Source organism: Pezoporus occidentalis, unplaced genomic scaffold (genome assembly GCF_034315485.1).
Source record: "Pezoporus occidentalis ecotype Australia unplaced genomic scaffold, CSIRO_AGI_Poc_V1 ctg159, whole genome shotgun sequence".
Classification (NCBI taxonomy): Eukaryota; Metazoa; Chordata; class Aves; order Psittaciformes; family Psittacidae; genus Pezoporus; species Pezoporus occidentalis.
In genome coordinates, this window is record NW_026913415.1 from 2,466,365 (window position 1) to 2,482,247 (window position 15,883).

At 47.8% G+C, this 15,883-nt stretch overlaps 1 protein-coding gene across 2 annotated transcripts in view; it reads right to left on the bottom strand.

Annotated features, from left to right (window-relative positions):
• The window catches only part of PSTPIP1 (proline-serine-threonine phosphatase interacting protein 1), a 53,129-nt gene extending 39,445 nt beyond the window's left edge, over nt 1–13,684 (bottom strand). The window contains exons 1-2 of one of the 2 annotated variants that reach the window (XM_062612241.1): nt 13,315–13,684; nt 13,003–13,237 (exon numbers count right to left, since the gene is read on the bottom strand). In XM_062612241.1, the coding sequence (XP_062468225.1) occupies nt 13,003–13,035 (33 nt within the window). In that variant the 5' untranslated portion in view covers nt 13,036–13,237; nt 13,315–13,684. Of the gene's footprint in view, nt 1–13,002 lie in introns of both variants that reach the window. The other variant, XM_062612240.1, reaches the window with a different exon arrangement.
• Nucleotides 13,685–15,883: the final 2,199 nt, after the last annotated feature.

Consider the following 15,883-nt stretch of genomic DNA (forward strand, 5'->3'; position numbering starts at 1 on the left):
AATCACTTGTAAGCAAGCGCTTGACAAAGGGATTTCAGTGTTACAGGCAGATTTGTATTGTCCTGAGATTCTTCCATGGGTAAAATCACGGCTAATGCAGAGGCAGCATCTCTTCTCCTCCTCTCATCTACGAAGGTTGCTTCCCTTGAGTGCAATGAGCAACACTGTTCCCCGAGAGATGAAGGAATGTGAAAGGGAGTATATGACTGAAACCCACAGATGTTATGCTCTAGTTTAGCCAGAATAGCTTTTCCTTGAACACTTGAAAGGAGACATGGAAGACTGCAAGCAGAGGTGTTGACAGTAAGCACACTGGGATACGCTTTCTTTCCATTTCTTTCTTCCTCTGGGGCTTAACACTGCTGCTCCCTCACAGTAGTGCTTTTCTGCAGAGATAGGGGCCTTGGGACTGTGTCATCCCATCTGGCAGAAGTCTCTCCATAGGCAATCGCGCAGGTAAACATCAGAAGTTAATTGTGGGAGAGATCATTCACTGCAGCCATGAGGGAGAGGCTCTGAGGAGTCTGGTTTCCAAGGCTGCAAGCGAGAAGGCCGATGGTGTCAGTTCCCTGCCCAGAGGGTAGAAAGTTCAGTATGCAGATAGCTGGGAGGTGACAGTTTCTTCTTACCTCCTGGTGGCACGAAGCTGAGTAACCTTGTGCCAAGCCTTGTGTCTTTAGCTGAGAATCAGCCTTACAGCACATCGCTCCTCTGAGCCTTGTGCTGCGGGTGCTCAGAGAGCACTGCAAGGCTTTTTGAAGAGCAAACATCTATGGTTCGAAGTCACGAGGGTACTGCTGCACTAATATCAAGTATGAAAGACTAAAATGCTTTACTGGTTGCTGAGGCATGGTTTTGGTAAACAGCTATTACAGTGGACTGAACTGAGGGAAAATATCCAGGCTTCTGTGTGGAGCATATGCTAAACCATACATCCTTACGTGTCCAACTGCTAATGTTCAGAAAGTGACATGAATTGTTCAAGTCATGGTTGTGCTGTAGGAACCCTGAGCTCTTCTGCTGTGGCTGGTTTTCTTGGAGCGTTTCTGACACCATCCTGGGACCCAGAACCCTTTTTAGAGGTGTTTCCATACCACAGTTCGTACCTCTGCCTGCTCCTGCAGGATAAGCTGGCTTGTCAGCACCTTAGCATCTCCCCCAGGGAATTGCTTTGCACCTGAAGCCGTAGGTCCTGTTTGGTAAGTGCCACTGCAGCTCCACCTCAGCTTCTGCATTGCTCAGGGGAGCTGCAGTCAGCAAAATAGGTTCTCTTTCTGAGGACCTCTAGCTGCAAAGCCTGCTCCCTTGCTCTTTGCAGGAAACTAGGTCCTCAGTGGTACACAGGGAGAGTAACCCCAGGATGCAGCATGGCAGTATCACCACCCTGATGCAGAAATAGGGCTGGGAAAGAAATAACTATGCAGCAGACACTGGGTGTTGTTTGGTGTGTGGCAGGATGGTGCTGAGCTCCCATGGTGGTACACATAGTATCAAAATCTGCATGTTGACTGGTTGGCACATCTAAGGTGGGCCTGACTGCAAGTGGTAGTGGTACGAGCACCAGCAGTTACAGCACAGCTACCGTGTGAGCCTGATGAGCCTTCATTCAGGAGCTAGTTGAAATGTGTTATCTGCAAATATTCAAAAATATTCCAAAAGCATTCTCTCAAGTCTGAAAATATTGGGCTCTGAAAGTGCATTCCTTGTCTTTGTTCTTAATGGTATTTGCCCAAGGCTTTTATCACGATGGGGTTTGGATTGAAAATGATAGATGTTGTGAACTCACCTACATAAAGTCTTCAGAGAGATCTTCAATAGAAAAAGAAAATGAAACCAAATCCGTTAGGGATATCAGTGTAATTTTTGGAAAATCAAGCTTCTTTTGCACACAGCTCTCCTGTGTAGCTATGGGAAACTCCTGACAATTTTGGTAAAACAAAAGCTCCAGATTCCTTTTTCCAGGCTCAGACATTAACAAAGTACTGGTGTGAGGAGGAGGTTTAGAGAGAACAGGGGACAGTGAGTTTTGAACAAGCTTCATTCTGCCAACACCTTTTTCAGCTGTCAGAAAGAAACCCTTTTTATCCACAACTGCATCACTCCTGATATCTCAGTCCTGGATTGAAAGCAAGTTCTACCGACGGGGTTACATCAATGAACTGTATCACTGCACCATACCACTGTGTACTGGCACTGTTTAAAAAGAGTGTTTCTAGATGCTGATCTCTTGATCTGCTCGTCTCCTTGTCAAGAGCTCTGTCAAGGGCTTAGTATTTACTGGTGAGCAGCAAACAGATCTAATAGCCAGCAGTCAAACATGATTTATAATCTCCAAGTACATTGAACTAGGATGGATGTTTGCTAGCACGTCCTGGGGTTTCACTGTAATTGAATGACTTTATGGTGTTTGGGTTTTTTTTTCCCAGGATACTTTAAATTTTCCCAGTATCTCTAGGAATATATTCACAGGATACCAAGAGTTTTTAGGGAGTTTATTGCTCTTTTTCTGCCGCACTCAGGCTATCCTGAAATAAACAGCAAAACAAAATGGGGTAGCAGCCACGGATTTGTGTATCTGCAGTGTTGCAGCAGAAACCTCTAACCAAAACAGTCTCCTGTGCTTGGTGTGAGATGAGTCCTTTTGATGGGATAACAAAGTGGTTAAGGAATTCAGAAGTGTATGTCCATGTTGCATTCAGCTGTACCATGTGAGAGCTCTTTCTCTTACTGGCCAGAATGGGTTGGGATGTACAGAAATGCCGTGACTGCTCCTGCTTCCCAGCACTGAGCTGACAACAGAATTTATACAAGAGTGATTTTTCCACATAAGCAGAGAAAAGCAGGGACAGGCAGGTGGGCTGGGAGTGGCTGTAAATTCACTCTTTGCACACTGGAAACGTGAATGGTTGCTAAGGATGTAGATGGCTCTCTTGGGACTTGTGATAAATTTGGGAGGTGAGCCGGGCATTTTCAGTGCGAGGCTTAGTTTGCAGTTTCACTGTGATGCAGTACTTTCCATTGGGAGTCAGCAGGATTTACTGCCAGCCACAGCACAGATGTGAACCTTGCATGGAACCGTCAATAACCATTTGCACATGTAGCATCCCAATGGCTGAGCTGCTAGATTACCGCCTTGTGCTTCCCCCTGTAATGAGGCAGGCTAGAGAACTTCAAATGAAAGCAGAGATTCTCATCAGGCTTCAGTTCTCCAGCAGCTGGGATATTCAGAAACAAAACTGCAAGTGCGATTTCACAAACTCCATGGTAGCATTGCAGAACTGGTGGCTTTGAGCAAACCCAGCAGCTTCCCAGTGGTGGTTTGCCCCCTATGATATTTCGGGTTTTCTCTAAGAAGGAAATGGTTGTTTCGGAGTTCTGCTGACAAGATGAATTTGCTCCTCAGCTTCCTGAGCCTTCACCCTTATAGTCACAGCATGATGTTTGGCTCTCTTCAGTTTTAATCGCCCTGTGATTTGCATATAGCTACAAAGGGATTGCTGCACAAAAGCCACCCTAACTTCTGCAGGTGGTTTGTTGGCTGGCAGACTAATGGCACACAGGGAACAGACTTGGAAAGTCTCGATTCCAGTCTAATAAAAGCACTCTGCTTGTGCTTATTACCTCCATTTTAGTTTCCCTTCCAATAATTTGGTTAAATAACATTCTTGGAATGCACAATGCTTCCTAGGGAAGAAAAGCTGGAGTGCAATTTTTGGTCTCTTTGTAAAGAGTGCAAGCGTTCTGGTTTTCTTTGCAGAGCACTGTTTTTACATATCACAAAACCCAAGCTCTAGCCAGAGGACTGAAGGATGTGACAGTGATCTTTGAACTTTCAGCTTCTTCCAGACATTACATGGAAGCAGCTTTACCTTTCAGAAGGCAGAAGCAGAGCTTTGTAGGCATGCCACAGTATCACCTCCTTTTCACTGCCCATTTGCCTGTCTTTCATAATGTCTCAATTCAGGAACCTTCCACAAAGGTCACAAGCAAGGTCAGGAAATGGAAACCTCATGCTGCCTTTATCACAAGAGCACCTCTTTCATACTGAATAGAAGAGCAGCATCTGCCATTTACTGTTTTATTCCAAGTGCCTTGAATTGTAAAGCAGCCAGGGAAAACAAGGCACCTTCCCTTGAATTGCACATTCTTCCAGGTTGAGATCATGCTTTTATTTGCCCATTTCCACTAGTTTTCATTGACTTCAGCCTTGGCCTGAAGTTCCTGCAGGTAAGGGTCTCAGGATGTGCCTGACCACCTTTGGGACATGGCATGCTCCTACTGCTTCTGCTCTAGGAAAAGGAGAAAGGGGCCAGCAGCCAGATGCGCATAACAATAAAAAGTGTGACAAAAAGCTGGGAATCCATTCAGGAAATTCAGATATAACAAACTTCTGGAACAACCTTTGTGATGGGAATGGTGAGAAATGGGACAGGAGGACGCAAAATCCCTCACTAGTTTTAAATCGGAGCTTGACGTGGCTGTATGGCACAGGTCTGAGGTGGCGGCACCCCTTTTCTCCATGCAGTGACTTTAGACAGCAGCTAAATCCATAAAGCAGGGTAGCTTCTTCCTGGGAGCCAACAGAGAGGCCTGGTGTGAGCATTTGCACCTGCCTTTCCTAAGGCACAACACTGCTTTGGCATGGTGCCTTCCAGATTCTTATAGATGAGTGTGTCAATAGTGAAATCAGATGTTGCTTCAGTCTCTTCTTGAAAAGTACTAGCTACACAAGAAAAACTGGAGGTGAAATAGGGAGAAACAGAATCTTAAAAGCCGAGGATACTTCTGTTTCATGGTCATTCAAAACTATGGTCAGGTTTATTTTTGTTTCTAGTCCTCTTTACTTCATCCACTTCCAAGTCTTTTCTATAAGAGAGCTCCTCTCCTCCTGCAAGCACTGTGGGTCCAGCCTCAGACCGCTGTGAGTGAGGCAACGTGAAGCAACCCTGACTTTCCCATGCACAGAAGCAGCTGTTCTGGAGGTCATATATAGCCACTGGAACCAGCCCTGCTCCATTGGTACATTAATTCATTAAAACCCATGTGTCTTGCTACTCCCTGTCTTAGAAAGCTTAGAATTGTTTCCTGTCAGTCCTGAAAAAGGCACTAAATGCACCATTCTGCTGCACCCATGCTCTCTGCTTCCCCTATGAGATGAGCAAGAGTTTGTCAGTGGTCTTTCCTGGCACTTTCCGTAGAAGGGGAAAGCATCAGGAAATCTTCCCAGAGTCTTGCAGTACAAAGGGAATGAATTAAACCTTTAGTTCATTTCTCAGTAAGCTGTAGATTACCATTTCCATTTTACAAGAGATCCTCACCACCTAAATAACGATTTTCAACATCTCCTGTTACTCAGCATGATGCAACATATTCCTGCACTCCGTTAGCATGGTGTATCACAGCGTCCTGGGGAATTGTGCAATCAGGACAAAACAGGACAAAACCAGCTTTTGGCTGTTAGAATCTTAAAAAGGGGGTCATGTAAGTAAAGCGAAGCAGTTTGTCCATTGGAACAACTGTGCCACTACTGCATTACCTTCTAGGAAGCATTCCTCTGTCTTTGCTCCCACTTGCATGAATCTCTCCTGCCTTATACAAAACTAAGTAAAACTGGATCATTTCTGGGGGTTTATGAAGTGCTGAATCAAGGAGGTATTTAGCTGGATGTAACCCCTCTCTGCTGCAAGCTCCTACAGTGTAGGAAATGGGCAAGGTCTACAGAAGTGGGTGCACACTAAGGCATTGCCCCAGCATAGCTGCTTTGGAACACTTTGAGGCTCTGAATCAGGAAGATCTGATTGAGACATCCCATCGCTTAAGCTAGCACACTGTCCACCATCTGCTGTCTGTATAGGGAAGAAGAATTTCATCTTCACCTCTCCTTTCTTGAGCTGCTTTACTTGTGGACAAATCTACTGGAGCAGAGGGAAAGCATGCCTGGAGTCCAGGCTGCTGTAGGGTACGCTGTGAGCCGTGAGAGCTCCTGTTCCTGTTCCAGAGTAGGTCAACCACTGCAGAGCTCCCCAGAGGGCTGTTGTTTGAGTCTGGCCTCCTCTTTGGTTAGAAATGTCACCTCAAACCTCCCTCTCCATAGGAAGCCTTCACCAGGGGGGAACTTGGTCATCAAAACCTAGCTTTACCTTCCAAAACAGCTCCCCTACTTCCAGTAAAGCTGTGCTGCTGAGCTCCTGGTTGCTTTTCTGCTTCACCCCCACCCCTTATTTCGGAGTTTTCTTTCCTTTTAGGAATTAACCAGTCCTGGGCAAATTGAGAGCAGCACCAAAAGGCGTCTTGGTGTGGGAAGCTGTGACTTGAAAGACCAGAAAGAAACAGGAAGTTTGTGTTTATCTGTTCAGTATCTCTGATCGGACACTGGTGTCTCGGAGCTAGCCCAGCTGGCCAGTTTTCACTTAATTCTCGAGACTAGGAGTAAACAACTGATGCCTTTCACTTCAACCGCAAATGAAGGTGCACCAGGAGTGTTTTACCAGGAGCTATGGAACTTTCCAGCTCCTCAGGCTTGTTCAGTGTTTTCCCACCACTCTGGAGGTGCTCTGACCTGCGGCTATAGTCAGGGAGCAATTCTCTGGGGAACTGAAAAGCTTTGGGATGTGGATGCCTGTTTTCAATGTACGTTTTTTCCTTAAGCTTGACAGCCTGAGCAGTGCTGAATGGTCCCCATGCAGAGCTGGGCCCTGCAGCCCTCACCTCATCCCTGCCTCAAATCCCCCATTCCTACTGAAGCGCGCAGGGAACTTCGGAGGTTATTGAACTGTGGCTGCTGAGGGAGGTTTTGTTACAAAACTGAGATCAAACAGGGGATGGAACAAGTGTTCTCTGTGCCACCTGCCCGCCAGAACCTACCTCGCTGCAGCATGGTGTGGAAGCAGTCAGGAAAAAAGGTCTTTTTGAGCCCAAACGAGCTGAATAATAATAGCGAAAAACCTGTTCACGAAGCAGCCTCATTTGCCTTCCCCACAAGCATGAAATGGGTGGAACTGGGTTGAAATTCAATGCAGAGCAAGGTCAGTGTCCCCACTCAGTGACCGTCAGCTTTGCAGAAACAGCCCATGCTGCTGCCCTGGGGGAGTGCAGGCCTTGTGGGAGGAAAGGGATGGGCCATGAATCACCAGCCCTGCAGGAAGACCCATGTTGAAATGAGATTCCCAGGGAAATTCACCCTGGAGAGGCTGTAGTGGGAGGAGAGGTGGGGAGCTGGGATGGCTGAGCCTGCAGGAGAGGTGGCTGAAGGTGTCGGAATGCATGGCGCAGGGAGCAGGGGAAATGGAGGCAGGACTTGTCAGTGGTACCCAGTGTCAGGGTACTGGGTACATCTCTAGGCTTTGCATCAAGCACTGTTACAGGACCCGTTCGAAGCTGCGTGTGACAAACAGTCATTTAACTCCAGGTGGTGTTCACTAAACATGTCTGTGTATGTGTGGGTGAATCAAGAGTTGATGGCTCAGCTATCCCATATCTAAAATGCAGACTCATGGCACAGTTAAAGTTGGCATAAATAAGAACCTTCTGTTTCTCTGAACTGAAGCAAGCCCAATTTCTGCAGAGCAGGACAGATCGGAAAGAACAGCTCTAACTGTGTGAAAAACGTTAACAAAACTGGTACAGTGATTCAGTGATTTCATCAATCTACCAGTTTAAGCAGTCACAGCCCCTAGATAAGGCACTTGCTTGCATATAGTCATCAGGACTTTTAATAAAACATAATTTAGCTGTCTAATTATTTCAGTCACTGGCCTAAAGTGAGCTTTCCATAAACCCATTAATCTACCTGGTCTGGAAAGCCTTCTGCAGCCTTAGGACCGGATCACTGCATTTATACTCTTCCTCCTCATAAGGAAGATGCTCAGCCTGGTGTGCCACATGCAGGACATAACCAAGCAGATAACCAGAAGTTGCAAACATAAAACTCTAAGCTCATCACCAAGGAAATGAACCACACTGAATGTGCTGTAGCTGGTTCCTGACAGACCCTTCTAGAGCTTTTTTAGGAATACAGGGGTGGAAGTAGACATTGACCTGTTTGTCTCACTATCGATACCTGTGCTGGGAGTGGTAATTCATTTGAGCTTCATTTGAGCTGTTGTGCTCTGCTCAGAAGGGATTTGTGAAGCACCAGTGTTCCCACAGCCATGACAACTGATCAGGTTTTCTTCTTGTGAGATTGCAACCCCTTCACCAGTGCTTCTCATTGCCCCAGTGAGCCAGGAGCCTTCCCAGGTCAGCTGGGGGAATGCAGGAAGAAATCACACGTGAAAAAGAAGAGAGCAGCCTCTTCCATGGAGATGAAGTTGATCCAGCAAACACACTGTACTGATTTTGACTTCAGGGGATGCAGTATGCACTGACAACAGATCCTGACTTCAGGTGATGCAGTATGCACTGACAGCAGATCCTGACTTCAGGCGATGCAGTATGTACTGACAGCAGATCCTGACTTCAGGTGATGCAGTATGCACTGACAGCAGATCCTGACTTCAGGGGATGCAGTATGTACTGACAGCAGATCCTGACTTCAGGTGATGCAGTATGCACTGACAGCAGATCCTGACTTCAGGGGATGCAGTATGCACTGACAGCAGATCCTGACTTCAGGTGATGCAGTATGCACTGACAGCAGATCCTGACTTCAGGGGATGCAGTATGCACTGACAGCAGATCCTGACTTCAGGGGATGCAGTATGCACTGACAACAGATCCTGACTTCAGGGGATGCAGTATGCACTGACAACAGATCCTGACTTCAGGGGATGCAGTATGTACTGACAGCAGATCCTGACTTCAGGGGATGCAGTATGTACTGACAGCAGATCCTGACTTCAGGGGATGCAGTATGCACTGACAACAGATCCTGACTTCAGGGGATGCAGTATGCACTGACAGCAGATCCTGACTTCAGGGGATGCAGTATGTACTGACAGCAGATCCTGACTTCAGGTGATGCAGTATGCACTGACAGCAGATCCTGACTTCAGGTGATGCAGTATGTACTGACAGCAGATCCTGACTTCAGGGGATGCAGTATGTACTGACAGCAGATCCTGATTTCAGGGGATGCAGTATGCACTGACAACAGATCCTGGCCTGCCTGTGTGCCAGTGAGCACCGAGGTTGTTTTAATTTGCCTGGTGTCAGTAGATACAGATGTGACTGATGCAGTCCCGTTCACTTGGATTTTGGTGCAGAACCGCTTGCAAAGCTGAGGTGCCAGGGTGAAAGCTTTGGTAGCCACGTCCTTCCCTGCCTGATCCCAGCCCTGCTTTGGGTGCCAGGGGCTGCCAGGAGCCCTCATTAGCCCCTCTTCCTCCCTCCCAACAAACCTGCCCTGTCTTCCTCCTGCTTCGGAAGAAGGGGCCCTGTGAAACTTAACCTCTGCAGGAAAGCAGCTCCTGGTATAAAAAAGACTTCCTTTTCTGAGCAACCAGTTGACATTATATTTCTTCAGTACATCACCTGGTAGGTCTATAAAATAGTTTTACTGTGACTTTTACCATCATCTCTGCACCCTTATTCCACAGTTAAGAGTCTCATTAGAAGTTAAATTATTTATGAAAGTAATTACATCTTTTCCCGGCATGTATAATGGACTGTTGTGTGAAAAAGCTACAGTAGCAGTTGAGAGGTTCACCTGCAAACTCAACTTTGCATTGAACCTGATGTAGAATATAGCCTGGAGTCAAAACAAGAAAGGTGAAGCAAGCATCTTTGTAACAGGCTCTTTATCTTCAGCACTTCTGTATCTCCCACTGCTGTAGGACCTGGCCACAGGTACTGCGTTGGCAGGAAGGTGGTAAGGAGAAGTCCAGAGCAGCGCAGGGAGGCACAGCTTGCTATCTCATGTTCATCATGTTTGCTGGCCCATATCTCCAGCTTAATTGTTCTTTTAAAGGAAAGCTGTGAGAGTGCACAAGCCCTGAGCTCATCCCACAGCTGAGAACAGAGAGCACTTCACACACCTAATCCCAAGCACCTTAGGAGCCAATTTCCAGAACTGACTTGGCCACTTGAGTTTGATTCAAAGCTGCCCAAGGGAATAGATTTGCTCTCATTCAACTCTGGGCACTTTGGAGCCTGCCCCAAAACCAAACACCTCCTTTGGAGGTCTTCCTCATTCCCCCTTCCTGGGTGGGTGAGGCCAGTAAGCACCTGCCTTCCCCTTGGGTAGAAATAGCTGCATTTCAGAGGGTTGCAGCTGGAGTGCTAAGCAGCGTGTTGGAGAAAAGCACAATAGAAGGAATAGAACAGAAGGAAAAGGCAGCGACAAGAATTTCAGAGGAAAAGCAATGATAAGTACGGGAACGCAGAATAAGAGAGACTCAATCTTTGTGACAAGGGGAAAGACATTCTTGGTTAGTGGGTTTTGCTCAGCTCTCTGCCTATTAACATAACCCTGTTACCATGAAACTCAGCAGACGTTCTCCCCATTAACATGGGAATGTGTCTACCTGGCTGATGTGATGCTGGAGAAGACAGGTAGCATCTGTTACATTTGTATAGCGGCCCAGCAGAGTATGAATCCATTAGCAACTGCCCTGCACCAGCTATCAAAACTCATTTGTGTTTCCATCTCACTAATGTTTTCCAAAAGCTGTTAACAGAGGACAGGAGCCTTGTGCTGAGAAGCACGTTTTGGTGGAGGCTTTGAGCAAGTTTGACTTAAACCATCACAGCGTGTGTGGAGGGTACAAAACCAAACTGAAATGAAGAAATATACTGGTTCGAGCCCAGGCCATGCTCCAAAGCAAGTGTGAAAGCTGTGGTATAGGACTATGATTAAGTCATGGCTACACATAATAGGGGAAAAGAGAGATTAAAACTTACACCTCTTATGAGGAACAATTTGCATTTTCCTGGAATACAGCACACCCTGTTCTTAGGAAGTTTGAGGGCCTTTGGGGAGGAATGGCTGGGGCTCTTTCTCTGCTAGTTGGGAAGATCTGCAGCTTTTAGGGTTTCTTTATGTATTTCACATTGCTACAGATGCTAAAGAAACTTCCTGCTATGCACAAGTTCAGCCATGGTGAGAGCAGGGAGTTCTTGCTCTGGTGTACCTTGTCAGGAGGAATGACAGCGAGGGTGCAGCAGTGTCCTCAGACAGGTCTTGGAGATCAGGGATCTGTACTGAGCAATCTGCTGTGGTGCAAATACGCTCTTTGGGTTTTAATGATAAAGCCAGTTTCCATTCATGGTACAAATCAAATCCAGGAGATAACTGCTCACCGAAGCAAACCATGCAAATACATTTCCATCTCACTTAATGGGCATAACAGAGCCTTTTGAATGCAAAAATAATTGCTGATCTTGTGATCTGGGGGGCAAGCTGCGTGCCTCTGCCACACTGTGCAATATCCTGTGAGTTTTCATTTTAAAAGACTTACTATTGCATAGCTAAAACTGCCGTCCTCAACCGGATATATTCCTGCCCTCTTAATCGAGCTTGGTTTGCTCTCAGCCAAACAATATTAAAGACAAAGATGCTTTCCTTTAAGGAAGGTGTTAGCTTCAAAGCTAAGCAAGGATTATAGTCATGGTAACGTGACTAAGCACAGGAGAGAAGGTGAGGGAAGAAGAGCCAGCAAGAACTGGCCTGGCCAGATTGCCAGCTGGTGCTCATCACCCCAGCCCTGCTCCAGCCCCTGCAGGACGCCTTACTGAAGCCTCACTGATTTATTCTCACTCAAGTCCAAGATCTTGAAAGTAAATACCCCAAATGTGGCAGCTCTGAGGGTCAGATGGCACATTCCCAAAGGCTGTTCAGGAATGCCAGAGCTGCAGCTCCCGGGGCAGCACTGCCTTGTGGTCACATCCTGCCCCATGCTCTGCACTGTGCAGCTGTGCAGCAGAGGAGGCACGGAGCATCTCGTGTGGATGTGGTTGGGTGCGGTGAGGGTTAACATCGAAATGAACTCGTGTGTTTCCTCATTGCATTTGATGTAACTGCTCAAATGTGGTGCTGGGGGTGGGGAGGGCTTCCTGGAGGTGCTGGGAGGAAGGGGGGTCACCAAAATGTGTTCCTGCTTCTACCCTGCTGGTTTGTACCAAGAGAGGGTTTACCCTGAGGGGTGGGTGGATAGAAAGAAAACACAAGCAGCAAACACACTGTAAAGGGACTGTTCTACTTGGCCTGATAGGGAAATGGCAGGAAGAACTCATAAGCCTTCATGTCTTTCTCTAAGTCAGTGCTATATGCTGGAAAATGACTGCTCAGAGAAGGGGCAACCACGAAACATCCTGTTTACCCAATTCTGCACTGTTGGAACTTGTTGCTGCTGCTTTTTTCCTTAAAACCCCCAAACCAGAGGCAATTGCAAGAAAACTTCAGGTTGCCCTGGAGAGAAAAGTGATGAGGGCCTCTTTACCTTGTAACTGCAGAGAAGGAGCTTGATAACAAGACACAAAAAGGTTCTTCAACCAGAAGTCAGACAAGAACGGAGTGTATCTGCATGGTTTAGTATGCACTGGTTTTAAGGGAGTGTTGGGCTTGGTTCTTGAGTGTCACTGCTGGCTCTTCCTCCGGGTGCTCTGTCTGAGCCATGGGCACCTCCACACCCCGTGCGTGCCCTCCTGCACCTAGAAGCAGGCACGGGCTGCGGAGGTGGCCGAGCAGCAGGGTTTGCACGCAGCCAGAGCAGCAAGCGTGAGCGAATCCAGCCTGTCATTAGTAACAGTTCACCTGCGCTGGGAGACACAGTCCTGAGAGACACACAAACCCTTTCACAGGCGGCTCCCGGACCTAGCACAGGAACCGGGAATGCCGGTTGGTTTATGTGGGCTGGATGTGTTCTTACAATGCAGCCTTCTGCCGAGGACCTAGCACTTGTACTACCAAACAAGTAGGTTTTCACTTGGAGTCAAATCTGGGCTGTTACTAAACTAAATTTAAAGCGCAGAACAGGATTAAATTAGTTTTGAGCTATCTATAGAGCCAAGCTGTATTTTAAGAGACTTTTAAATGCAGATATATTGAATGTAGGAAATACTCACCCAAAATGCATCTTTAAACTGCAGCTGTGTCATTATTACCGCACTGTGGAGGGCGAGGAATCCTTCAGTGAGTTCTCTCGTGGGTGAGAGCCGCAGCAGCCACAGCTCCGAGCCCTGCTGCTTTCCCCCAGCCAAAGCAGAGAGTGAAGCACATCCACAGACCTGGCTCTTCTGAAGTCAGGCTGGTGAAAACAGCATTGGGCAGTTTCAGACAGCTCCACGTGATGACCTATGGCTGGGACGGGACAGAGGGGATAAAAGCCGTGGCTCACACAGAGAGACATGCACGCGCTCAGCACCCTAACCCCAAACCTGTTTCTCTGCTGGTAAACAGTTCATATTGAAATGAGGAAGCAGGGAGATGTCAAGTGATGTCAGGCTGCTCCGTGCCGTGGGTGCGTGCGAGAGGCTCACAAGCTAAAAACCAAAGAGGTAAAATTCAGCTCTATGATTTGATGAGCTACAGGAGAGAGAGCAATTGAAATGCAAAGGAAACCAGCACAATACAAAGAGATAAGCTGTGGAGGAAATGAGTGCCAAACTGTCACAGAATGCTGTGGTCTGACAAAGAAAACGATGTAAAAGAAGCCCACGAGCCACGTTTCTCCTGGGGTTGGAGGGGCCCATGTGTCTGCACACGGCAAGTGTAGCTCGATGTTGCATTTCTGCAACTGAAAAGGCTTTTCAAGGCTGGTTAAATTAAGAACACTGAAGTGTGCAGGTGTCTGCACGCTTTTAGATACCTGTATGTCTATATAGAGAACATTCTGATTTGCATGCCCTCATGTAAATGTTGCTGTGAATAACCAGGAGATGGGAAATATAGAAGTGAAATCCAAACCCTTGAGAAAAGAATTGCGATGAGAGAGCTGAGAGTTTGTTGGCACCAGCCCCTGAAGTGATGCTTCACAGACATTGTCCGGGTACCAGTGGTCCCTCCATGAGCAGTTGGTAGCTGTGTGCCAGAGAGTTTCTTTCCTTGTGGTCTGAAGAAGGCAGGGAACACGCAGAGACTTTGAGAGGGCAGATGAGGAGTGCAGAGGGCAGAAGGGAGGTGTGAAATTGCTTTGATTGTCATAAGCAGCAGGAAAAAAAAACATCGCTGCATGATAGAGGGAGCAGGAGAAGCGTGAGGATTCACTTGCGGAGGGTGCTCAGGGAGGAGTGATGCTTCCTTCCACGGGGAGAATTCCCTGAAACGTGTATTCTGAGGGCCTGGGCACTGCTCGTAACACCTGATCTGTGAGCAGAAAAGGAGCCTTTTAAAGAGTATTTTATCTCAGTCTGTCTAAAACTGAATGTTTCCTTTCACTATTTCCAAATCCGAGCTGTTTCGATAGCTTTGCTCCTGTTGGGTCTCACAACAATGCCCAGAGGGCACTCGGGCCCTCCAAATCTATATCCTGCTTTCCCATTAGTTGTAGTTTGGCCTCCAACCACAAAGCCGTTACTTGGTGGGCTCTGACACCGAGCTCTGTGCCTGTCCCAGCCGGGACCATCGCCTCCCTTGGGAGCAGCCTCTCACCCACCACCAGCTTTGTGCTGTGGGGGAGTTCATCTCCTGCTGCTGCCTGGGGGAGAGCCTAAACCATGCTCCTACTTCAGGTGCTCTCATGAGCTGCCAGACACCAGCAGATGCGAGCCCAGCCCTGGCTCTGATGGAGCAGAGCTGTTGGGCAGATGCTTGCTTTGGAGCCGTCACCAGCATGGCTGGGTTATGTGCAGAGGGTGCTGTGCCTTGCAGGGGCAGTCAGGCTCTGCAGGGCTCTGGAAGAGGGGGGGAAATGCCTCAGTTTTGCAGCTGAAGAAACCAAAACCTGCAGCAAACAGTCAGGGCAAGCACATCAGTGCGAGAGTGCGGGCCTGGGATGGGGTTGGTGCTTCACAGCCTCCAAGGCGCGAGGAGCGCACAGAATCCATAACCCTACATGCTCATTTCCCCATCTCTGCTCAGTGAATAGCTCTCTGCAGAGCCTCGGGTGCAGTGCCCCTTCCCACTGCACTGGCCATGACTGGGTTCAGGAAAACTGGGATAGGGTTATTTGCCTTTTCTCCCTTAAGCCGAAGCACCAAATCGTACCTAAATGTCTTGCAGTGGGCATTTACTAGGTTTGTGCTGAGCTGCTCTGCTGCAACGGCTGGGTCGTAGCACGCAGTTACTTGTTTTAAGCTTGAATGGTTTAGCAGAGCTTGAAATAGCATGCAGAAACAGCAGTTCCCAAGAGCTGTCTGCCTTAGAAGATACACCAGCCTCCTGACTGACCCAGGAACTCATCTTTGTCCCTTTCCCAACCAGAAGAGTCAGGAGAGTCTTGTGAGTCTTCTGCAAAGCTCTCATAAGGAATGCTGCACTTGGAGGAGAAATCTTCCTAAGACCACCCTCTGAATAGCAACAAGACAGCACAGTGTTCAGTTCTCGGGTCTCGTGGTTGGGTTCACTTTTTGGTGTGAGTGGCCTGAGTTGTGGGAAGGCTGGAAAGGCTGTGGGAGCTGTGCAGGGCACAGGGAAGGGGAGCAGACCCAATGAACCTTGGCTGCTAAGTGCTGGAATGCCTCTACTGAATCCACCCTGAACTTGATGAAGTTTTCCCCTACCATACAGTTACAGTGACACTTCTGTGCCAGGCAGGAGTATTTCCAGTGGGCGAGAGGTTTAGATTAGGGTACTGTAGGGAGTGGGATGAAGGTGGCAATGAGAAGTGATCACCCACTTGTTTGTTTGGTTATTGCCAGGCTGGCTGCTTCAGAAACCTTCAGGGCCTTTCATCTCCCCTTCCTCCCCCTATTAACATGGCTTTTCACCTAAGCTTTGTGTACAGCTCCACTCAGAAGTTCAGAGGTGTCAGTGACACCTGAAGTGGAACATGCTCCCCAACAGCCA